This window comes from Thermobia domestica, chromosome 4, assembly GCF_964235325.1.
Source record: "Thermobia domestica chromosome 4, izTheDome1.hap1.1, whole genome shotgun sequence".
Lineage (NCBI taxonomy): Eukaryota > Metazoa > Arthropoda > Insecta > Zygentoma > Lepismatidae > Thermobia > Thermobia domestica.
This window is the reverse complement of record NC_137457.1, coordinates 125,228,473-125,254,960: the sequence shown is the minus strand read 5'-3', so window position 1 is coordinate 125,254,960 and position 26,488 is coordinate 125,228,473. Positions and strand designations below refer to the sequence as shown.

At 35.5% G+C, this 26,488-nt stretch overlaps 2 protein-coding genes across 2 annotated transcripts; both read right to left on the bottom strand.

Annotated features, from left to right (window-relative positions):
• Positions 1-942: 942 nt before the first annotated feature.
• LOC145682861 (uncharacterized) lies at positions 943-2,007 on the bottom strand. The gene has a single exon (XM_081754227.1). The coding sequence runs from the start codon at positions 2,005-2,007 to the stop codon at positions 943-945; it is 1,065 nt and encodes a 354-aa protein (XP_081610353.1).
• Positions 2,008-2,061: 54 nt separating this feature from the next.
• LOC145682860 (uncharacterized) lies at positions 2,062-4,170 on the bottom strand. The gene has a single exon (XM_081754226.1). The coding sequence runs from the start codon at positions 4,168-4,170 to the stop codon at positions 2,062-2,064; it is 2,109 nt and encodes a 702-aa protein (XP_081610352.1).
• Between the last annotated feature and the right edge of the window lie 22,318 nt (positions 4,171-26,488).

The following is a 26,488-nucleotide window of genomic DNA, read 5'->3' as shown; positions in this document are numbered from 1 at the left end:
ATTGGACAATATGATTGTCGCAAGGATGATAACAATAATTGAGGACCGGCATGCAATAGCTTCTTATGTTCTTCTTGGGCAATTAACTTTTCAAGTTGCAGTTAGCCGGAAGTACAATAGGATGTTTCTGTCCTTCAGTAAGATCTGCTGCATTTAATCTTCCTCCGACTCTGATGATTTGCCTCTCACCCAAGTATGGGTTCAAATTTCTCAGTTGACCTTGGTTGTCGATTTCCTTTCCTGATCTCAATGCATTTAATTCCTTGTGAAATGCTTGTTGCTGTGATAGTTTAATAAGACATTCGAGTGCTTCATGTAATTCACTTACTGTAAGATATCCATGCTGTCTGTCACAATTAGATCTTCTCATGTTGTGCGCAAATCGTAAGCAATAAGCCGTTACATGTTGCAATCTTCTTAATGAAGAATATCTGTCTAAGAGTTGACACGGTGTTGTAGAAACCATTACTGCTGTATTTCTTCGTTGCTCGGGAACATCGCTTAGGTCACAAACATCTTCCCTCGTCTGTAAGTCTAATTTCTCAGATAACCAGGAAGGCCCATGCCACCATAATCCATTATCAAGAATTTCTGACGGTGTCAATCCTCTCGATATATGATCTGCTGGATTCTCCTCTGTTCTGATGTGTCTCCATTCATAGTTACAAGTCAGTTGTTGAATTTCCGCCACACGATTTGCAACATACGTCTTCCATTGAGAACAAGGTCCTCTTATCCATGGTAATACAATGGTGGAATCTGATCACAAAACAACTTTATCGATCTTGCAATGTAATGCTTGTATTACTTTCTGAGTTAGCTGTGAAAGTAACAAAGCTGCACAAAGTTCTAGGCGAGGAATAGTTGTCTTCTTCAAAGGTGCTACTCGAGATTTTGAACATAGTAAGTTTGCTGTGAATTTTCCATTTTTTGTGCTAGATGTTACATATATACAAGCTCCATATCCATTCTGAGATCCGTCGCAAAATCCATGAGTTCTACCTGCAATTGTGTTTCTTGAATAACCTTCCGCTGAACATGTAGTGATTCCAACTCTTGAAGTTGCTGCTCAAAAGTTTCCCACTCTGGATGCAATGGGGCTGGAACCTTTTCATCCCAATTCAATTTTAATTCCCACAAACGTTGCAGAAATATTTTTGCCTTAAGAATAACTGGTCCTATTAATCCTAAGGGATCAAATATGCTCGCTACTGTAGCAAGAATAGTCCTCTTCGTGATTTGTTGAGGGTTGTTTCTCGGTTTGACAGAGAAAGAAAATGTGTCTTTAATGGGATTCCACAACAATCCTAAACTTCTTGTAATGCAATCATCATTTGGTTGAACGGTGAAATTTGATTCTTGAAGTTCACTGGGTATTTTTGAAAGGAGTGAAGTGTCGTTGCTACACCATTTTCTCAAACAAAACCCACCTCTTTGCAGAAGATTTGTGAGTTGACCCTGTAATTCATGTAGTTCCTTCTTCGTGTTTGTAACTGTTTGAAGATCATCAATATAGAAATCCCTCATTACAACTTCTGCTGCCTTAGAGAAATTCTTCTTCTCTTCTATGGCTAGTTTCTGAAGACATCTAGTGGCTAGGAAAGGAGCTGCTGCAGTACCATATGTTACAGTTTTGAGTAGATATATCTTTAATGCTTCTTGAGGGTTTTCTCTCCACAGTATTTTCTGGTAGTTTGCATCTGAATCATGTATCCTAATGTTGCGATACATCTTCTCTATATCAGCTGTCATGACGTATTGATGTTGACTGAATCTTGCTGTTATGGAAAATAATTCTCCTTGGATTGTAGGCCCGACTCTCATCGTCTCATTTAATGAAAGTCCGGAAGTTGTTTTGCACGATGCATCAAATACAACCCTGAGTTTGGTAGCAGTACTGTTCTCCTTCATTATGCAACGATGGGGAAGATAATAGTCTGGCATCATTGTATCGCTCTCTGCTCTAGTTATTTCTTCCATATGGCCCAAATCTTCGTACTCTTTCATGAACGATATATATGCCCTTTTTTTCTCAGTATCCTTCATAAGCCTTTTTTCCATTCAATAAAGTCTTCTCGTTGCAATCTCCTTGGATTTACCAAGATTCTTCACATTTTCTTTAAAGGGAAGTCTGACGATGAATCTCCCAGTCTCGTCTCTCCGGTGTGTTTCTTTGAAGTGTCTTTCACATTCTGCTTGCTCTTGACTTAATGGATGTTTCATTGAACATTCTTCTATCGTACAGAATTTTTGTAATTGCTCGTGTTTCTTTTCTGTTGTGGAGAGGTGACACACATTTGTCGAAATGTGTGGTTGATTGTCTATTTTTCCAGCTACAATCCAACCAAACAATGTTTTGTGCAAGGTTGGATACCCTGCCTTGAGTTTTATTTGCCCTTTACAAAGTAGATCAAAGAATACTTCCGCCCCCAACAACATGTCAATACGCTGTGGTATGTTAAAGTTAGGATCTGCTAATTCAATGTTGGAAGGTATTTCCCACGATGACGTGTCTACACGAACCATAGGCAAGTCTTGTAATATTTGCGGCAATATGATGAAGTCTAATGTGGCTGAATAATTGTTATGTCTTGACTTAATTGTAGCCTGAACGCTATGGCATGACCTTGTATTAGCATTACCTATACCATTTATGTGTACAACGCTATTACTCTTTGTTAGTCCCAATAATTGAACCATTCTATTTGTTAGGAAGTTGGACTGAGAAGCACAATCGAGAAGTGTTCGACACATTTGAAAATTACCGTGTTTATCCTTAACATATACTAGAGCTGTGGATAGCATAACGCTTGGAGGTCTTCTAAGATTCTGCGGTACACTGTTTGTAGAACGAATATTCTTATCTTCACATTCCTGCCCGAGTGATGTGGTCGCAGCGAGCGTGTTTTGACCTTGACCTATTTCCCTTTCATCTTGTGGTTCATTCGCTCTAGTGGGCGATGGACAACGCGAGTAGTGCAGTAATGTGTTATGCTTTTTATTGCATATTTTACAATTACCTGATAAGCACTCATTTGCCTTATGCGCTCGTTTGAGACAATTTATACACAAAGAAAGACGTTTAACTTCTTTAATTCTATCTCCTATAGATTTTCTCAACAATGATTGGCACTGAAATAATTTGTGTGAGCCTTTACAGCTGGGACATGCATTGTTGTCGGAACACGTTACGTGTGATGTCGTTGAGTAAGAACTCTTTTTGCCTGCCTTATTTGTTTGTTGATATTTGTTACTTGGAACTGAGGGTGTATCTTTAGGTCTACGCTTATTATCAACTGCGTCTAAAACTTGGCAACGCTGCTGTAAAAATTGTGTCAGCTGTGACATGCTCGGTAATTCATTCGTTGATTGTGTTTTCTCCCACTCCTTATGTGTTGTATTGTCTAGTTTGGTCGCAATCAAATAAATAAGTAATGCATCCCAGCTTTCTGTCGGTTGCCCTAATGATTTTAAAGCCCTCAAATGTTTTACTGTGCTGTCTAAAAGAGATTTAAGCGAAACAGCCGACTCACGTTCCACCATTTGCATTTCAAATAAAGCTTTGACGTGTTTGTTAACAATATACTTTTTGTTTTCAAAACGTTCTTTGAGTAAAGTCCATGCTACGTCATAGTTTTCAGAAGAAATTTCCAAGGCTTGTATTACTTCAAGCGCCTCCTCACGTAGAGAAGAACGTAAATAATGAAACCTTTGGACTGGCTGCAATGTGCTATTGTTATGTATTAATGCCTGAAACGTGTCATAGAACGACAACCACTCATCGTAGCTTCCAGAAAAGGTCGGAAGGTTTATCTCCGGCAACCTAACTGATGGATTAGAATTGCTTGCTTCATTATTTTTATTTTTCTTTGCACTGGAGCAGTGTTGATTTATGAACACTTCCGTCTTAGCTGCTAAATCAAAATAAGTACTCTCGAATTGCTCTCTTTCTTGCGTTTCCTGATCAATTTCTGATGAACCCTGTAACATTTCTATTTCGGATTGTATTGCATCAAATTCATCATAGCACTGTTTTATTTTCTCGTAACGTAACACTAACTGCGTAATATTCTGATTTTCTGTAAAACTATCTACAAAAGTTTTAAAACGAGTAAGTTTGGCCTTAATTTGACCTCTCTTGAAAACTAATTCTTTCATTCTGTCCGTCATGCTTCACTCAAATTAAATACACTTTTAACACTTACGTTCTAAATGAGGCTTTGCTTTTACAGGCTTATTTTGTATAAGTGATAGAAGGATAATATTATATTGAAATATGCACTCACTACCTACCTTGTTAACTGCACTGTTGAATTCTGATCCGGCGTGGATGGACCATTTGGTCGATGTAATCCTTGTATAGGCGCTGGTTTCTTAATAATTTACAACGTTGCTTTGAGACTGTTCAATATATCTGCATTTCCTAACAAACAAGATTATATGAATTCAAAAAATACAAACAAACTTGCTATATGACCATTATTATATGTGGATTAATGCGATATTTACACAATACACGTAGCTACCGTTGCTTTCTTGGTGTCACGTTTTTACACACACACTCACTCACCCCTGTTGGGGAGAAAAAACATTAGTTTTTATGTTGCTGCCTCTTCATTTACTTACTGGCGTTAGTTTTTATTGAGAAGAACGCTCAGTTCTGAACACTCTTTATAAAACATCCACATGTGCCCCGCTTTCCGGCAACTAATTAACATTTTGCTAAATATAAAAGTGTATTATACTATATTTTTGAGTAAACTTATTATATCACAAATATTACTTTATTTTGATATACATAGTGTAGGTAAAGATTTGTACTTATGACAGTACGTAATATCCACATTGATAAATTTCTGTGAAATAAGTATTATCAAGGTCAAGAGGTAAGTTTAAGTTCACTGATGCATCTGAAAGTTATACTAAATGGGGAATATTGTCAATAACAAGTCTTTTAGTATAATATTTTAATTCTGAATAACTATTAAATTGGACCCTAGTCACATTTAGGTGAAACTTTCTCACCAGACCGCAGAGCACATTACGACACATGTGATGTTACCACATGAGTTACGGATAAAAAAGCGATTAGACACGATTACATTTTATACATAATTTACTACGAAGATAAATGAGAGCTTTATTTCCATTTTACTCAATACTATCGGCTTTAAAATATGAACTAATTATATTCTTTGATCAAAAGTTATTTTTGTACAGTTATGCGTATATCTATATCAAACTAGATGTCTTTACGGTGCAAACCAAGAATACGAATACTAATACAAACACAATACATACATTTTATCTTTTGGACAAAACAGGCATTTAGTACACTCAAAAATGGTATTTTATAAGCGTACTTACAATCCTTGGTGTGGCCCTTCATTAGAGGCTTAATTATCATGGCTAAACTTCCAGCGCTCAGTGGTCAAGTTCAACTCAATTTGCATTTAGAGGAAATTATATCATTTTTATGGTAATAGTTTGTCATAAATGGGCAGTGTAATGTTATACATGTATTTATAACATGCCTCTACCGTGACTCTATGGTCCCTCTACGGTGCAGATTAAGGGTACATTATAAACACAAAATCATTGCTTAGGTAGATAGGACAAAACAAGTTCTTGGTACGTTCAAAAATGGAATTTTATAAGCGAGATTACAATCCTAGGAGCACCTTTACTTTAGGGACTTAAATATCATGGCCAGCATTCCAGCGTTGTCTGGACAAAATTCGACTGAAACTGCATTTAGGGGTAACTATAACTACTTTTATGGTAAGATTTTTTTCTCAGCAAATGATAGAGATATTATACATTTATTTGTAACTATCGTGTGTCAAACTTGCAAATCAAGAATAAGTATACACGTACAAAATCGAATCCGATCTTTTCAACAAAACAGAAATTCCTTCGAGCGTGGTCTTTTGTAAGTTTAATTCCCCAGTATAACTTTACTTTAGGGGGAGTAAACGCTCATCAGGGCTGAAACCTCAGCGTTTTCTGGACCAAATACTGCTTAACCTGCCTTAAATGAAAACTATTACTAACTTTTACTAGGTTGCTTACTTAGAGAGACAAATTTGATCCACAGCCCAAGTGGAATGAGGAATCTGAGATTTACAGGGCCCTACGCAGAGTCGTTTTGAGGGTATGGTGTCACACTAAAGGCCTGAGTACTGCAGGAAACATACGTTAGTCGAACTCCTTAGTATGGCACTAATCACGAGTAAGACCAACTCTGCATAAGGGTCACATCACGTGGAGCTACGCGATTAGCACGGCTGTTTCGGTGCCGAAGGCGCTATTTGAAATTTTGTAGTTTGATATTCCGTTATTATATTCCGAATCTAAATCCGGAGCAGTGATAATGATTATCGTAATAGTGGATTGAAGGAGGTGGGAAACAGCGGAGAAAATCCACTCACATTATATGTTCTTCATAAAGTCGTTTTGGCAAGAAATGGGATCGGCACTAGCGATCTTGTGCGCTAGAGGTGGTCTCTTTGCCGAGTTAATTACAGCTAATTTTATTAAAATCTACTAGTATATTTAACGTACTTCATTCGTCAGTGTTTTGGAAGTACTTGCTTTTGCACTGTGACTGTTATACTTCATATATCACATGATCTTCGACAGTAACACGCTCAAGTATGAATTCTCTAATTCTTGTTTATAGTGGCTTATATTCAAAACAGTTACACCCTAGCTTTCAACACTGGTTCATTCTTCATGCTATGCACACTTGAATAAAATAACAGATCCGAATAAGAATACTTTTATCGAGAAACACCCTCTGGATTTTTTCAAGGGTCGGGAAGGAGCAAAGACCGATTTACGTTGGTGAAAAACAATTATTATCGAGGTATATTGCATAAATTTGTGGACTACATTAAGTTAGACCTATATTAAATATTCTAGCGGGTGTTACCAAATATAATATGCCTTGACGTATGTTTCAGGATAAAAGTGTTTTGAAACAACCAAACACCTTTCAAAAATACAGGCTAAAGCATTTTCCCCTTGCCTCTGCTGCGGACGCCTATGGCCTTATACATGAAAAAGTGTATTTCTTTTGTTCAATGGCGTTATTCACCTGGTTCGTCGGGTTTGGTATCGGGGAGTTTTTTTGGGTGCCGAACACAATCGTAAGAGTGAAACATACACATTTTGCAAGATAAGGTCAACTATTTGGAAGGGGGTGAAGGATAATGGCATCTTTCACCTTGCAAATTTCATCCTGTTTGGCATACTTGGTCAATAAGCTAATAAAATGTATTTGCTATCCTTAATAGACTGGATTATCATTCAAATATCACCTGCGGTCACCTTCAAATCGAACAACAACATTTGTCTCGAAGACGCTTAGTAACTGTACAAACTTCAATGAAGAACGTCATGGTATTCATGATCAAACTTGTGATGATGTATATTGTAGTGTTTTCTATTTCTGTAGCTAGGAGTGAGATCAATATTTTCACAAAAGGCTGTCACCAATGTGCTGTTGAGCAAAAGTTTGCACTGGGGTGCACTGCAACGTAGTATCACATGTAGGAAACGAAAACAACGTTGCTGTTGATATGAAGTTAAATCAAATAAATTATCCACTACAGGCTGGCATTGAAAGTGAATACGAATATTAGATTATACCACTGATATTTTATTTGTAATAAATCATGTGGAAATGGCGATCCAAACAACTCGCGCAGCGCCAGAAAGGTCGGCTGCGGAACTAACCTGAGCGGTACTCAAACCCTGTCGGCCTATGCTTATGCATCGTAGAATACGATGTTCTAATACATCATCGCTAGCCATGTGCTTAGGTTTGAGCGAATTCGAATGTAGATTATGGGGAATTATTGGTCAATCCCTAGGGTATATTATAAGATATTTAACGATACAATAAACAGAAAAATATAAAGAAAAAATGGTTAGTTCGATTGTGCGCTCAAAGTTCTGAACCAGTTGGCTCTTATTGTAGAGAAAACCGCTCTTTGGATACATCATTGGTAGCCCATTGCTTGTTTTTTGTTTACATTTCTTGTGGAGTATCGTAAAATATTACCTGAAGTTTGATCTCTATTTTCAAACAATCGCTATTAAAATCCGTTGAAAAAATAAAAAAAGGCTAGATGTGAGATATTGAAACACCGTCTTCCACAATGGAAACCATCATATCCCTGGGGCCGCGGTGACTCAGTTGTAGAGTGTTCACCTCTTGTCCAGGGGGCCTTGCGTTCAAACCCTGCTCCCACCAAGACAATTTCGTGGTGTACAAACACCATGTGCGATGGTTTCTTCGGGGTTCTCTTGTTTCTTCCCACGTTCCTCATTCAACCATTTCATTAATTGCTGATCACCATCTCCTTTAGCCTAGCTGGCATAACCGTGGGATGTAAAATTCAAAGATTTCATTTAATTTCATTTTACCATCATATCCATGTTTTCTCAAGCTATTCTGGTTTACTACTTTCTCCTCATTCCATCAATTCTTACAATCATCATTCACTTCCATCATCATCGTCTTCCATAACCTAGAGAGCATAATCATAGGATGTTAAACTGAAATATTTCATATTTTCCAAAGTGCACAGAGGCTATCTAGGTTGGGAGTTCCATTCACGTTATTTCCGCGGCAAAGCGTTTCGGAGACAAATGTCATCGTTCAATGATAAGATAGCCACACAGGAAAGTGACATTTGAATGGAAGTACGGTTGAATAGGGGTGGCAAATAAATTTTATTAACCTACTGACCAGGTGTGTTAAATAATTTGCAATTTGCAAGTTGCAAGTTGCAAGACGCTATTACCTTCAACCACTCCTCAATAAATTGCTTTATCTTCCACAAAGTGTACGTTTCGTCCTCACCATTATGTCGAGCACAGAGCAAACAGACCTGTACCAAAATGAAGCGTATATCTCAAAAAATGCTTAATTCAAATTATGTCTAAAAATCTTTGAATTTTGAAATTTTAAGAGTAATAATTCGAACACGCTTGCAATTGAGGATTTCTCCGATTGAGAATTGTTTTCGGAATTAAGGAGGAATGGAGTACTCATGTAGGAAGGAGTCAAAAAAGCATAGTATCAATATGAAGTCGGAGTAACATTCCCAGAAATTCCGTAGTAAGTGAAATTAATTAGAATTTTTTACTAACGGTTTGAGGCTACTATTCGTGTACACATGAAAGAAAAAAGAGAACATGTATAAATTATTTTCAAGAAGATATAATATATTACTTAAGCAAATTAAATTTCAGCAAAAAATAAATAAATAAATAAATAAATAACGAAGGAAAGAAAAGAGAGAAGAGAAGGAACTTTATATTTATTTATATTCATTAAGGAGTTTTATTTATATTCAAAATGATCGTGAAACTGGTCGTCAAAATAAACTATTATACGCGTGTATAATATTTACGTAGCAACAAACAGTTTAAAATTGAGATGCGCTTAGCTGTTTCTTCAAATTATTTCATCTCTTTCTTCACTTCCTTTGGCTCTTCTACCGTTTACTTTGCGTTAAATTCTTCTTTCTTTTATATAATTCCTTCCGTTTCCCCATTTTCCACTTTTATTAATTATAATAATTTTGTTACAATTCACAGATTCCGTCTCTGGACTTCAAAAGTTAACAAGGAATTGTCCTGCTACTGTGAGGGCAACAGTACACATGCAATTTTGACAACGAAGCGTTATGGCGTCGAGTTTCAGCATGAGATTTAGCCACTAAAACTATTTCTGTAAACAGAAAAATATATGGATAAAATGTAAAAGATAACACAAAAAACGTAAATATAATATACATATTCCGTAATAAGATATTTAGTTCTAAAATAAGTTATGCTTGTAAGTAAAAATTTCATAAAACGGAGCACAGGAGTAGCAAAATCCAACAGCAAGCGCCATCTTGTTTACTCATCTTACAAATCATCCAATTTTCATTTTATATACCACTTATTAGGTAACAGTTTAAATAAACAAAGGAAATTTTGACTGACGCTTAACTCTATTTTATAGTGGAATACTAATACTATGTGCCATTTTTTTACTTATTGGTTAAAGCAATGAACTAATTCTTAGGCTGACTTTCACGTCAATGAGTTGAAATTAAAAATTTAATGAACACATTATGGCTCATCTTTCGTTTTATTTTGATTTATATGATCACTATTTATGAATATTTAGAACTTGCCATATGTTTTAACTTGTATGTTTTAAGAGTGATGTCTTTTCAAGCTGCTAGTATATGGTATTCACAACGCTACAATTTGCTTGTTCGTAAATAATTCATATTAATTTTCTTGTCATTAAATATATCTGATTTAATTAAGTTCTTTTTCTCTTTCTAGATCATCCGGAAGGTAAGTGTAGTGTTACATTTGAAGAAATGATAATAATAGTTAACGATGCCATGTTTCAGTTCCTATAAGTTTACTACTACTACTACTACTACTACTACTACTACTACTACTAATAATAATAATAATAATAATAATAATAATAACAATAATAATAATAATAATAATAATAATAATAATAATAATAATAAATGTGTAAGTTTAATATAACTTCCTCATTTATTCCATTTTCAGATTAAAAGTTAAAACACGAAACAGTTAAGTCTCGAACAGGAAAGATGTAAAATTAGACTGCATATATTAAATAATTACAGTGCCCTACAATAATTTTGCTGTTTGGAAACTATTAAGGTTTTCTTAATGCTTTTACCTGAGACATCCAAAAATGTAGTTAGTTTTGCCCTATCACGTACAGTCTTCTTAAAATAGAGGTGAGGGGGAGAGGAAAATAACCGGATAAATATATATTTCGGAAGAAGTACTGATTCCAATTACAAATAAAAATTATACTTTCGATACCATAGCCTTCTGATTATCTATGAATTTGTAATAAAAGACCTGCAATTACTTATTCTAGTAACATTAAAAAAATATTTACTGTATCTGGTAGCACTGAATGATATCACAGCGCGTTACACGTTGGAAACGCAATAACAGCGATGTGTAAGCTGATTGAGAGACCAATAATGCAGAGGAATGGAGGCTTTTCATTGACTCCAACAAGAGAAGTTTGAACGACCTTCTCCTTAAAAACAGCAACGAACAACCCTCTGTATACCCATTATGCATTCTGTACATTTAAAGGAGATTTACAAAAATATGGAAATGTTTTTAAAAAAATAAAGTAGGAGGATCATCAGTGGTTTTTGTGCGGCTATCTGAAGGTGATACGTATGCTTCTTGGACAGTAGTGAGTGTACACCAAATATCCCTGCCACATTTTGCGAATGGAACAGCAGAGAACGCAATAAATACTGGGTTAATATTGATTGTCAGCGAATGCTCCAATGTAGGAAGTAAAAATGTGAAAAACATCTGCCCCGTAGACCCTTCAAAAGTCATGGTACAACCTTGCATAATCAACCGCGCTTAATGAAACAATTTGTTAAAGGTCTGAATAAAGATGGACAGTGTTTCCAGTGTCTAGTGACAACATTTGCAGAACTTTCATGTGCTAAGTTAAAAGAAGGAATATTTATCGGTTCTCAGATCAGAAAATCTCAGATTAGTCAGATTTTGAACATTGTATGACAAATGTTGAAAAGAAAGCATGAGGTGTGTTCAGTGACGTGTGTTCTTGGAAACAACAGAGACGAAAATTGCAAGTACCTTGTGACTAATATGCTCCAAAAGTTTAAAAGATTAGGGTACAAAATGAGCCTTATAATTTATTTTCTGAATTCACATTTAGACAGCTTTCCTTCTAGCTTCGGTGATTAAAGTGAAGAACATTATGAAAGATTTCACCAGGACATCACAGCAATTTAATTCCACTATCAGGGAAGTAGGAGAACAACAATGTTGGCGGAGTACTGTTGGAGGTACGTGAAGATTCACGAACTACTCACGAAAGGAAGTCTAGTTTTATGAGCTTCCAAGTGAAAAAAACAGAGACAAAAATGAGATATGTTGTTTGTTAATGACCTTAAGCAACGTAAATTTGCTAGTTGTCGCCTGGGTCGCGAACGCGCCTTAGCGCACCCTTATCAATCCAACAAAAAAGCTCCCGCGAATATTTGCCCAATCCGGCGCCCGGGGCACAAGCCCCGTTTGTCCACCTAGTTACGTTACTGATGACCTTAATTACTTAGAATGTCGATGTTCAGATTAGCTCTGACGCAAAATAATGTTCCTTTGTTATAAATATTTGTCATAATGTTACTCTATCTTAGCAGCGTTGCTGTGTAAATAGCACAAATTGCGCAATTATGTTTTCGATTTGTGAAAAAACGTGACGTGATGGGGCAGAACTAATTTCGTTTTCGTAATTAGCAACCTCAAATTATATAAAGTCAGGTGTCAAATCAAATACAGCTTTTAAAAAGTTTCATTTTTCGAGCGGTGTTATCTATCTAAGACAAAAATAAACTTATTATTATTGTTTTCACTTTATGGTTTTATGGTTAGGTTTGATATTTCAATATAATCTTTGTAAACAAAAAGCATTTATTTTCTACGTTATATATGTAGTACTGCTATTTTAATAGATTACTAAGCCGATTGAAAGTCATAGTTCACAAAATTTAGCACTCACCCATTTGAATCTATTTAAATATTATTTACTACCCGACTTAAAATTGTGTGCCACATTTATAACAGTAAATATAGCCTTGACGTCCTTACGAACTTCTACGTTCATACTAACAAGCGAAAACTGAAATCCCGAAACGTCCAATCAGCAGAATTGGTATAATGTGTATATAGTAAAGCATCATCAGCGACAGCGTAAAATTTGAAGTATTTCAAACTTGAAGTAGGTATTTAATGGGACAGACTACTACATATTTTTTTAAAAGCTAAGTATATTTCTTTTTCCCGTTTTTCATCAGTGGAAAGAGATAATAGCGAAATGTAACTTATCACAATAATAGATAACGTTATTCTAAAACAGAAAATTCGAATCGGAAGAATTGTCAGTGTTCCCTCGCATAGAAATTACAGTGTGACCAGAATTCCAGTTACCCAAAAATCTAGGCAAGGCAGCGACTAGAAAATTGAACGCAGTTGATGACTTATCATGTAGACCATTCTCCTTGTTAACTACTTTTTAAATAATATTTGTATTTATAATTTATCAAACAATAAATACATTAATAAAAATTAAATACAAATATTATTTCTTTTACAAAAAAAGTAGTTACCAAGGAGCAAGGACAGCCTGATATTTATAGTAATTTTTTGCTTCTGAAAAATATTTAGTAGTCTGCCCCCTAAAATGCAATACAAGTTAAGTAAACAGTTTACAAGTAAAAAGAAAACACAGAGTACTACAACTGTCAATCAGTGCTATAATCTATGGACTCTATAGTAGTAAGGGAGCTTGAAATTCGATTTTCTCTATAGTAGTATTGTGAAGATATGTGTATTTGGACATATGGAAAAGTATCTTATTTTGAACAATGGGACAATTTATTTTAAAAGAACATTTCAGTCAAAAGAATCATCATTCGTTTCACCTATCGTTTTTTTTTCTAAGTTCATTTGCCTTTGCTGTCTGTCATTCATTTCTTGCGTTTGTAATTTTTCAATTAATAAAATAACAGATTGCTACCTCGTCCGCATTCCTATCATCACCTTACCTTGGTTAATCTACGAGCATGCACTTTTTTCATCGAGACGCAAAACAGAGTGAATAACCGAGGATATGAACCCGGAAAGAACGCCATACAAAATCGATTGAGAGACAGGGACAGTCGACATGGAGCGAGAGACAAGCTAGAATGTAGACCGCGAGCTTAATTTTGAAATTCACGATTGATAGCCTTGCTCTGCCTTATAGAGCACCTTCGTTTCGACTAGCGCCAGATAGCTATCTACGACGATGTGTTGCTTTTTGAAAAGTAGTTCTAAGTTTGACTAAAATTGCGGTCTTCGCTAAGTTGGTTTCTCAGTCCGGGTTTCGCTGACTCTTAACCTTGGTTACTTGAACGACCAGCCAGCCAAATAGAGAGATGGACGGACGTCGGCCCGTTGGAGGAATCGTCGAGAAGACAATGATCAGATCAGCAAGTAAGTGCGAGTAGATTAACCTCTCCTGAAAGTTACTCCCTTCTTACCCCTTTACACCCCCTTTTTACATCACAGTCTGTTTCTTTTATACTTCTCACATTTTATTTAAATGCAACCCAGGTCAGGTCCCGTACCTCGCATTATGTCAAGTTCCATGAATACAAAATCTTGGGCGCAACCTGTCGGTTCTGGCATCCCCAATTTCGTTGTTTATGAGTACAGTACATTATCTGAGTTTTCAGACCAACAAGGAGCGACTGCACATGTCGGAGATGTGGTTTTAACTTGTGTGGATGCACACCTATATGTGACCCTCGATTTTTCCCATTTAGCTGAACATAATTTTGCATTAGTTTGTTTGCCGCCCACCGTTAGAATTTAACGAAATTATATTTATTTTTACCACCCTCCCTCCTCCCTCTCAATTTGTGGTATTATTTTCTTTTATGTGCTTTTAGTTATATTATTTAGAGATATTTAGTGAAAATGGTTAATTCTGATATTATGGCACAAGCTCGACTTACGTCTCTAGATTCGATTGTGCGCCCCACATTTTTTCACGGCAAGTATGGGGAAGACGTCAGTCGTTTTTTTTTGAGTATTTCGAAACTTATTGCGTCATTTATGAGTTTAATGCAGTAAAGAAGTCATTTCCTTCCATATCTATTAAGGGACGGAGCCTTATCTTGGTTTCTAGCTTTAACTAGGACAGACGAATTTGCGAACTTGTCGTATGTAAACATAAAGAGACGAATGATCACTTTATTTGGTGGTTTTGTAGTTAAGAAGGTGACGGAACACACCATTCGTTCTAGAGATCATAAAGAAGGGGAACCTATTATGACATACCTTTATGAGAAGCTAGATCTCATACTTAGTTTTGATAAAGCCATGCCTATACAACAGCAAATTAATTTTCTTATTGAAGGGTTATTGCCTCAGTATTTTAAGCTTACATGCAACAAGTCGTTTCCATCTTTTGATGCGTTATGTGAGTTTCTATTACAAGAACAGTCACCTGAGTTAATAGTAAAATATAAGACGCTTATTAAAGCTAATTCGAAAGAACAAATCTTGCAGTATTGTACACCGGAATTTATCGCCAAGATAGCTGACGTTTCATTGCGCGATAATTCACATGTTTCATTTCCTCTCGAAGAACAACAGAAAAGAAAAGAAATGCTTGCACGTTTGCATTATGATATTTTATCCGCTGGGAAAGAATGCGATACTCAACAGTCTGTAGATTCTATCTCGCCTCATCAACAGAAATGTAACTCTTTTTCTTCTTTTCGTTCCCCTCAATGTAAGAATGCCAAGAACAATAATAATATGCATTATAGAATGTTCTCTTCGACGAATACTTCTGTCATTGCTAAGAACGAACAGAACAAGCGCAAACAGAATCATAGTACGTCTCACGTGAATAACAAAATACACTGTCCGGTCAAAGTATCAGAGTGCAATATGGCACAACAAGATGCTTTTGAGAAAATTAAAGACCTTATCATAAAATCGCCATATTTAATGCATTATAATCCGAAAAACCCTGTATATTTGTTATGTGATGCATCAACAATTGACGCGGTCTTGCTGCCGTCTTCAAACAACCTATATCCTCTCCAGAAGACCCAGAGTTAGCACCCATTGCTTATTGTAGCCGTAGCTTAAGTAAAAGCGAGAAGTCTAGACACTCTTATGAACTTGAACTTTTGGGTATCATATATGCCTTTAGATCCTTTCGTTATTTTTTACTAGGACGTCACTTTTTAAAAAAATGGATTGTAAGGGTCTTTTGTTTTTAAAGCAGACAAAAAATGTATGCAAATTTGCCAGGTGACTTAGTTTTATTGAACAGTATAACTTTACTGTGACACACATATCTGGGGTATCTAACATAGAAGCCGATTCACTTTCACGTTTTTCTCGTGCCCGCAGGGACATTTCTGATGAGCAACAAAATGAAGAAGACTCTCGAGTATTTTCTTCCACTGTTACAGAGTGTAACAATATGCTAAGTGACGAGCCTTCTCTGAGAGATGACAAATGAAGGACCCGTTTTATAAGGATATTTTTGATTGGTTAGAAAACAAGGAAAAGAAAAATTCCAAAATTGAAACACAGGCATTTTATTTCACGGTTAAAGAAGGAATCTTGTATAGATAACATCTAGTGGTATGAAATCATAAAACATCTAGTGGTATGAAATTTTTAGTTGCTGTACCTGTTTCATTACGAATTAAAGTTTATGATGCGGCTCATACTTCTGCCATTGGTTCAAGACACGGAGGCTTTTCTAAGACATATGATCTTTTAGTGAAATCTGTGTATTTCCCTAATATGAAACAATATATCTATCATAATGTAAGGAATGTTTAATTTGTCTCTCAAGCAAAAATAAACCTGGTTCTGTTTATGGTACATTGCAAACGTATCCTCAAATGCCGCCCTTCTATCGCCTTTTCGTAGACATTGGAGGGGTGTAGTCCTCGAGTAATATTTTGAGACACAAGTATTTGATTGTCGTTGTCGATGCTGCTATTCGGTATACTATTTGTGGTTCATTAGCAGATATAACAGCGTCTTCAGTAAGTAGTTTTCTTTATGAAAATGTAATTTTAAAATACGGTATTTTCCAAGAATTAGTCACAGACAAAGGTCTATGTTTTACAAGTAACCTATTCAAGGAGTTGTGTGCAATGATTGGAGCTCAGATTCGATTTGTAAATATTCAAGCTCATTACGCTAAGGGGACAGCTGAGATAGCTATCCGAAACATTGAACAGGGACTGAAATCTGCGTTGTGTAATAAAGATCAAGGAAAATGGGTCGAACTGCTGCCATCTGTTGTGTTAGCCCACAATTTAACTGTTAACGTATCCTCTGGATACAACCCCTTTGAACTTTTGCATGGATTCAGATGTAGGATGCTACATGCAGCAATTTTGGACACCCCTTGTCAATTTCAGGACAATGCTGAACGCTTACAGCAACTTGGAGAACTACGAGACAAAGCCCATGATAAATAATTCCAGAGATATAAGACGGCAACGAAATTTTATGACAAGTCATTCGAAACCCAATTTCAAAGTCGGAGACAAGGTGTGGATTTTGGACAGTACCATGAAGAAAGGATCCACCAGAGCTTTTAGCGTATGTTATTTTGGTCCAGGAATCATTCAAAATATTGACCACCCAAATTCCTATTTTGATAAGTTCAAGACTCCGCAAGGAAGATTCAAGGTTGATTCTATTGCAGTACAAAGATTGAAGAAGTGCTACGAGAAACAGAAGGAAAACGAGGAAGAGGGAGAAGAAGATGACGTTGACTTGGATATACAAGACGTTGTTGAGGATGCTACTGTGAATGCCTGCTGTGCCGAAGAGCAGGGAGAGAGACAGAAGAAAGGGAGAGAAAAAGAAGAACATTATGAAATTATTTTCAACCCTGCGGTAAACATGATAGAAAAAGAAGAAAATATTCCATCTGTGAATCTTCGTGGAGTTGTGATTGCCAACCAATTACCCACTTGGGCTGAAACAGGGAAGAATTGTTCCGGTTTGAATCCAAAGTTTGGTGTCAATTCTGCAATCAACAAAAAAATCAGTGTTTTTCGTGGAGATATTGATATGATTAAAGCTGACGCTGTTGTCAACCCCACGGATGAATTACTTATTACATTAGGAGGAGCAGATAGAAGAATCCAAGAAGCTACAGGAGAAGAATTTCGTAAAGATTGTGAGAAAATACGTTCTTTGAAACCAGGACAAGTGAAAAATGCTCCAGGCTATGATCTCCCCGCTGATCATGTATTATTGACGTGTGGTCCCAGAGATGCGAACAAGAAGACTTTGGAAAATTGTTATAACAATTGTTTTGATTTTGTATTGAAAAATCAACTTTCAACTGTGGTTTTTCCTTGCATCGCTGCTGGTGCATTTCTTTTCCCTAAGGAACCTGCTGCGAGAATTGCATTGTTGAGTACACGAAAATGTTTAGAGGATCATGTGGACAACGTAGACCGTATTGTATTGTGTATTTTCGACAAGGAGAATTGGGATCTCTATCAGCGTCTTTTACCGGTGTATTTTCCCTTGGAAGAAGAAAAAGGAGCGGAAGCTATTTCTCTGCAATGAAGTTTTTTTTTAAAAAAAAAGAGGAAAAAAGAAGACGGTTCTCAAAGGAAGATTTGATGGATTAGGAACATCTGTGAAGTTGGTAACGAATTTTGTTTTGACACTGGCCATGTCATTATGGAATTTGTTTTGGTCTGTTAGTATTTCTAAGTCTTGCCGGCAATAACAATTACAACGAAGGGAAGGAGAAAAAGGAGTACTCATATAGACATCATTGTTTCTTCAGTTACTTAGAAATGTTGGTTAACTTTGCAGAATACGTTCTTTTTGTGGTCATCTTATTAACAGCTTATAAACTGAATAAATTAATATCTAGGCGCCAGATCAACATCTTATTGATACATTACGTTTAGCAGAAGAAAAATAGGGAGATAGACGCGACTATCAATTGACATTTGTATACTATCTATGTTATGATAGTGATGAAGAAAGAATTCCTACTTGTTTTTTGCGTTTACTAAGATGCATTTTATGACCCAAATGTGGATGTAAAGAAGAATGAAGTTTTTCTTTCCCTGGATTATTGATTCGATCCTACGATTTGTTATTAGTTATTGGGAATATACTCAGTCAATGTATTCTATTCAAACGAATATACACTGTTATAACCTCTTGTGTGATTTTAGTGATCTTTTGGAATGATCGTTATCTTACGTGTTCTGGGCAGTCATTGACTGTATTCCCTAAATCTTGTGATGTTACTATTACATACCTGTCTACCCTACTCCTATGATCTACTTCTACTGAATGAACATTCCAGTTATGTGATGTGTAAGGACATTGTACCCTTAATTTCCAGACCTACACTTGTGCTTAGTGATGCTGTGTTTACAACATCGACGTTGCTGTGCTTACGTCATTTGGCATTGACTGTTATGCTGTCAAATGTGTTAGTGTGTGAAAATTTCTGCTGTACTCATCATTTCTTATCTTATGATTCTTTCCAGACTATATTTGCTGCTGTTTTTATCATGAAGACTGAATGGAACTACAAAGATGCTTTTATATATATATATATATATATATATATATATATATATATATATATATATATTAACAGAAATTCTAAAAAGTGATTTTTTTTGGTTTCTCTTCGCAATGTTTTCATTCTTGACTTTGATATCAGGGGTGAAGATATGTGTATTTGGACATATGGAAAAGTATCTTATTTTGAACAATGGGACATTTTATTTTAAAAGAACATTTCAGTCAAAAGAATCATCATTAGTTTCAAGTTAAATCACCTATCGACTTTTTTTTTCTAAGTTCATTTGCCTTTGCTGTCTGTCATTCATTTCTTGCGTTTGTAAATTTTCAATTAATAAAATATATTGCTTCCTCGTCCGCATTCCTATCATCACCTTACCTTGGTTAATCTACGAGCATGCAATTTTTTCATCGAGACGCAAAACAGAATGAATAACCGAGGATATGAACCCGGAAAGAACGCCATACAAAATCAATTGAGAGACAGGGACAGTCGACATGGAGCGAGAGACGAGCTAGAATGTAGACCGCGAGCTTAATTTTGAAATTCACGATTGGTAGCCTTGCTCTGTCTTATAGAGCACCTTCGTTTCGACTAGCGCCAGATAGCCATCTACGACGATGTATTGCTTTTTGAAAAGTAGTTTTACGTTTGACTAAAATTGCGGTCTTCGCTAAGTTGGTTTCTCAGTCCGGGTTTCGCCGACTCTTAACCTTGGTTACTTGAACGACCAGCCAGCCAAATAGAGGGATGGACGGACGTCGGCCCGTTGGAAGAATCATCGAGCAGACAACGATCAGATCAGCAAGTAAGTGCGAGTAGATTAACCTCTCCTGAAAGTTACTCCCTTCTTCCCCCTTTTTCACCCCCTTTTTACATCACAGTCTGTTTCTTTTATACTTGTCACATTTTATTTAAATGCAACCCAGGTCAGGTCCCGTACCTCGCATTTTGTCAAGTTTCATGAATACAAAATTCTGGGCGCAACTTGTCGGTTCTGGATCCCCAATTACGTTGTTTATGAGTACATTATCTGAGTTTTCAGACCGACAAGGGGCGACTGCACAGTACTGAGGACAAACCATAGAGAATTGTTAATGTATCGTGGTTACGTAAGTCCTTGATCCAGTAATGTAGATTGATTTTGCAAATGCCGTTTATGGGAATTCAACCTGTAAAATCTATAGCTTGGTGTGGAGAAGGCATTAATTCTGAACTGAAGGTTAAAGAACAACTCAAGTATTAATATAAAAAAACAAAAAATTAAATACGGAATATATTTTGAAACGAAAGAAAATAACGTATAACTTTGTAAGTGGAGGGAAAAAACCTACGGTGAACACACCAAGGACGAATTGTTTATCGCAAGGTGGTAGTGGTTCAAGGCCAATCATCTAGGTGATTTTTTTTTTGCTTTAGAATTTTTCATGTCTATCGATCGGCGACGACATACCTTTCTTCAGGTATTTGGATATTTAGATGTTTTCATACTTGAATGATCAAAATTTTAGCAATAATAATGATAATATGATAATAACAATTACCTCCTAGAAGGATAGAAGTTAAGAACGTATTATCGCTCAGGTCATAACACTACAAACAGGAATCTGACATTTGGCAACGATATAATAGATTTGTTTAGTGTTGTCCACGAGAAGATGAAATTCTCATATCGTTTAAAAACAAAATAATCCAAATGGAGAAGACAATTAAAATTTTACATTGAATGCAGAACAAAGTTAACTCAAAATATCGTCTTCATTATGGAATTATAATCGAGAGGAGACGAAAGTATCGTAAACATTTCTCGTCTTGTCTCCAATCTCGAAATAGTGTGTATCTATTCTTTAAATAACAAGTGCTCTGTATACTAAATCTTATATGCTATTTTGTTACTTTATATTTCGGAACTCTTCGAATTACGGTCTGCCTAAGTATTTTTGTAGTAAAGCTTTATAATTACTTCTACATATCCTGCAGTTACTTTATTATGTATAATAATTCTCAGTTTCAAATCTCTAACACAAACTAAGTATGAATGGTCCTCTTCACGGTAATAATAATAAGCTTCCTTACAGTAAAAGAGTTTGGATTATGTATGTGATTTGGATTATGTATTGATATTGTAGCAACATATTGTAAAGTACCCAAATATCCAAACATGCATTTAGTAAATTTATATTGGTTATTTTAAACCAATGAAGCGATATTCAAACTATCGATATTCAAGTTCAAAAGAGCGTAGTTGATTACAATTTTCGAAGATTTTCCCTCCGACCTTTATAAAGACACTAGCTACAAGTCGTGCATTTGCCGCTACTAGGCAAGTGTCTTGAGCCTCTCAGTTTTCGTAAAGAACTTATGAAGTTTAAGGATTAAGAGTTTGATATTTTACTTATGTTTTAACATGAAGATATGATGAAATAATTAATGTGTAATACCTCTTACATATGTGAATTGTAAATGTAATGGTTTCGTATTAAGAATGACGTCAATTACCTATCTCACATGAGAGTTTTCTTTTACTTCAAAACAAATACTTAAAAGACTTATCTTTTTAAAATCCCTAGAATAATCAATGACACTTGGATGTGTGAAATTAGACTGAAGTAAATAAAAATAAGCATACTAAAGTTGAGAAGAAAAAATAAAGTAATTTTTATTTTAAAAGTAATTGCCAATTGCCTTACAAGAGAAAGTGTGAAATATGGAAAATATGAAAATATATCTCTTGGAAATTATAATGCGCTATACTTCGGTTGCCTTAGCCCTCCCACAGCCAAGCTCATAATCCTGGCATCAACGATGAAGTGGGGGACCTAAGTTACTCCATTAGAAATTTATTAAATTTGTTCTTAATGTCTTTTTTCTTTACACAACTCCTGTTACAGCGTCTGTATGCCTATTTTGAATTGCTAACATACCTCTAATATATACATGCAACTCCAAACATTACTTTCATAACAAAATTTCAGAAATATATTTTTGAGTTACTATCTATACTCTATATATCTTCTAAACAATTTATCCTTTTCCATTCAGATTTTATGCACAGCTGTTACAGTTCAGAGCTGTTACATTCTTTCTGTACCTTCTTCATATCCATCGCTTACTGGTTTCGCATTTAACCTTTGATTTTGTGTCCTGTTTTCTGATGCACATGAAACACCTAAATAGTTCAAATTCCTTCTGATTTTTTCTTTCAGTTTCATTGTCAGAATTAGGCTTTTTTCCAATAAAATTGAATTATCAAAACCTCAGGAAAGGCGTTTCTATGTCTCTTCTGATAACTCATATATATCAGAGCATCTATATACATTACAGATTATTTCTACCTAGGTATAGGCGACCCGCAGTCACAGTACTAGAGCGTTCGCCTCCGGTGCTCGGAGACCCCAGCTCGCGCCGTGTGGACTTTGTGGTGAACAAACACCGTGCTCGTGGGTTTTCTCGAGGTTCTTCCCGCCTTCTTGATTCAACCATTTCGCTCAGCTCTCGTTATCACCGTCTCCTTTAGCCTAATCGGCATAACAGCAGGACGTAAAACTTAAAGATTTCATTTCATTGATACCTAGGTTATTATTCCATGTTTATACTGGGTATATTATATGCAAACAATTCACGATTTTCAGCCATCGATCTATATTCTTATCTATATGCACGTTCTTTAGCAATCAATACATATATCTATCTGGGCTGGCCTGTAGTTAAATCGGTAGTGTCCGACTGCTAACCTTGCGACTCGGCTCATTTCCCGATGGGTGAATAGAAGAAACCTTTCATTTCAACCTCCAGAAATAATTACTGTGGGCAAACGTGGCCCAAATCGGTACTCATAAAGCGGCTGGGAAAAGCGGTACGCTGACGACGTGCCACCCTCAAAAAATCCGCGTGGCAGCCCTTAGCTCTTTAGAGCTGTTGTACCATGCGGTTTGGATTATATATCTATCTATATGTTTTTATACCTCTGTCCTAAAGGTATAGTTGATCATCAATATTTAGTGGTTTTGTGGGCATAAAGATGTATTGCTCATTTTAAACAAAGTTACCTCTTTAGCATTTACTCTGTTAGAAGGAAGACAAGAAGGAAAGTAATGAGGGCCGATTCCGGAATCAGAACATTGAACTTCCCGATTATACAGTAAGTGCATTCATGCACTTCGTACTGATTATATAGGAACATCACTGTTTTTTAATTTAAAAAAATATTGTAATATTTACATGTCTTGAAAGTAAACAAGTAATATAAAAGAATATAAAACCTTAACTTGACAACTTTGGAGTGACCATCAAGCGGTAAACAACATGTGAAGGAGCTAATTTCTGGCAAAGTTTCTGTACGAAACCTTTCAGACTGTGACCCTGAAACTCACTCCAATCAGGGTATTTCGTAATATAAATAACTCCTTTTATCACCAGTGTAATATGTCTTCATAAAGATCATTAATATTTATGGAGTACCTTGGGTCCCCCACTATAACCAAAAGTGAATACAAAATTTTAGGTGGCGTGAAGGTATACAGTGAGGGACCTTAGGTCTCCCAACGCCTATAACAAATAAACCAAGAGCTCCGTGGAAATGCCCATCATATGAACATATTTATACTTCGAAAATATTAACATAACTAAAGAAGAAATGCTCTTAGAAAATAACACAAAATGATTTCAAAAAATAATAATCTGCGGGATCCTATTTACCCCACTTGGCGGTGCGAAGTTTAATAGAAACTAAGTAGGGCTTCCCTTCATCACGGTACATAGTAATGCACCTTCTTTGTGTAAATTAATTTGGATTATATATGAGTTATATTCATATTTTCAGAAGATACGCATACGAATATAAATTATACATATAAGTGTTGGTTGAACGGATATATGGAACGCTATGGAAATAGCAAGCAAATTTATTATCATTAGCAGTAGTAGTAATAGAGGAAGAAGTTACGAAAATTTTCACAATTGGCAGGAAAGATTAACGTTTGCTTTTGATGAGATACATTTATGACTCATACTGATCCTAAGGATGAACATTATGTATTCGTGAATAGTTTACGAAGAACGTTACCATGTCAGACAGTACAAAACAATGTTGAAGACATTCACGTCAGTATTTTCTCTTTGAACGAAGTCGTGAGAACTCTAAGACTGAGGGAAATTCAATGTTTTTCATTATAGATCAGAAGTTAAATATTCTAAATGATAAAAATTCCCTTAATTACTTTTGGGTAAGTCGAACCAGGATAAATAATTTTCCATAAGGAGTGGCCGCTCACCACCATAAGAGGCAATACTCAATAAGAAGAAAAACACTCGTTTATGTAGCAAATTTAACAGATTTAAGATTATTTTTTTTTTACAATTTTCAAAACGCTCTGATTACGAGCATGGTAAAATAATATAATATAGATAACTCAAATGTAAATCAGAAAATAAAAAAAATACATACAAACACGCAAGAACATAAAGGACAAATTTGTATTAATTTTCATTCGAACTTTCAACTGAAAGCTGATGCCTCGGGGCACTTTTTTTGTTTTTCTGATTTACCAAAAGATCTCCGTAACTATTCTCTATTCCCTACTGGTTTTACTGTTGTTTCCCGAAACTGTGCACGTCACTGACAAGAACACAAACACTTGAAGGATATTTAAAATTTCAAAGGGTCCCCACTGATAATATAACTTGGAAGACCGAGCACTAAAATATAAGATGGATGGGATAATTCATTCGTTCCGAAGGGAAGTAAGCTTGTTAGTGGGTTTTATACTGACACTTGCTTTTGCTCTGTCATTCTCATTCCACCAATTCATTTATTATAAATCACTTGATTTAATTATCGGCTCCCTTAGCCTAACAAATATAAACGTGGGACATTAAATGCAAAGATTTAATTTCGTTTCATTTTCAAACGGTTAATCGAAAGATACCGTACCAAAAATCAGTTGTATTTTCATTTGCTAATTAACGTATTCTCACAAAAATATATAGAGATAAAATGGGAATCTTAATTCCTCTGAAAAGCGAAAGAGCAGATTCGTAATACCTTGATTTTCCAGGAATTTCCCAGAATATGTATAGATATTTTGAAAAGTTCTAATATAGTGCACGTTTTCAAACAAAAGTAAGTTCGGTTTCTGAAGTAAACCAACACATTCTGTCCTTACCTTTAGCCGAACCAAACCCAGTTTACCTGCTTTGATTTTTCTATTGCCTCAATCAATTGACATTATATAGTGCAAATTTTGAGATAAAGCCGCTATAGACCGCAACAGCCTCTATAGCATCTCTATCTATAACTCGAGTAATTTTCTACAGCACTGGAAGAAGATTCAGTGTTCACACTACTAACGTGAAATTGAGCAATCTAATTGAAAAATGTCCGAACCTTTCAGATTTTACAGTAAATGAGAGAAACTCATTGATTAGCCCCTTTTTTGGGGGCGTAAGTATAAAAGTTCATTTTATTTATGGGGGGTTCAATGTTAAATTTTCGAAGAAGACTTTTCCAGTTATTACTTGTAAGGATTTAGTGGCACATTATTATTATTCATTACAAAATACTCACTTATCCGCAATGCTACTATAGTCTTCTCGAACATAATTTTTTATAAGGTTAATCTTTTGAGTGGCAAGGAGCGTAACAACGCGGTGGATAAAATGTTACAAGAATCTAAAATTGTAGTTTGGGAACGCCAGATTAAGCACATATGTCACGAAAATAATGCTCCGATGTTCCTTGCTATGCCAGTAACTGATATGGGCTACATCCCTACTTTTAAAAATCACATAAAAAGTCACCATGAATATCGATAGCAGGTGCATATGGCAAGGAACTTTTTTGGTCGATTAATTGTAAAAATTTTCGTTCTTGTAGTAAGAGAGGTATGCATTTCTGAAACCTGTATTGCTATTTTGAAACGAGTAACGAATCGTCCATCTCCTCTTACATACAGTAAAATGGACTAGTCAAATAAATGATAAGTTTCAGATTTTTAAAAAGAAAAGAGTTAATAAACTCGACAATTAATGTGTATATAAGAAACCATTATAACTACTAGATATAGAGTATCCTGTAGAAAAGATAAAGAAATATGTTCTTATCATTGATTATTCGTTTAATTTATAAATTGAATGGAAAAGAAGTTGTTTGTTGTTTGAAGTTGTTTGTTCGTCCTGAGACACGTCCATTTAAGTGCTGTTTGAATGAACTAACTTAAATTGCATTGAGCAAATGGAGTTGAAAGTTAAAGCTTATGAAATGAATTATGT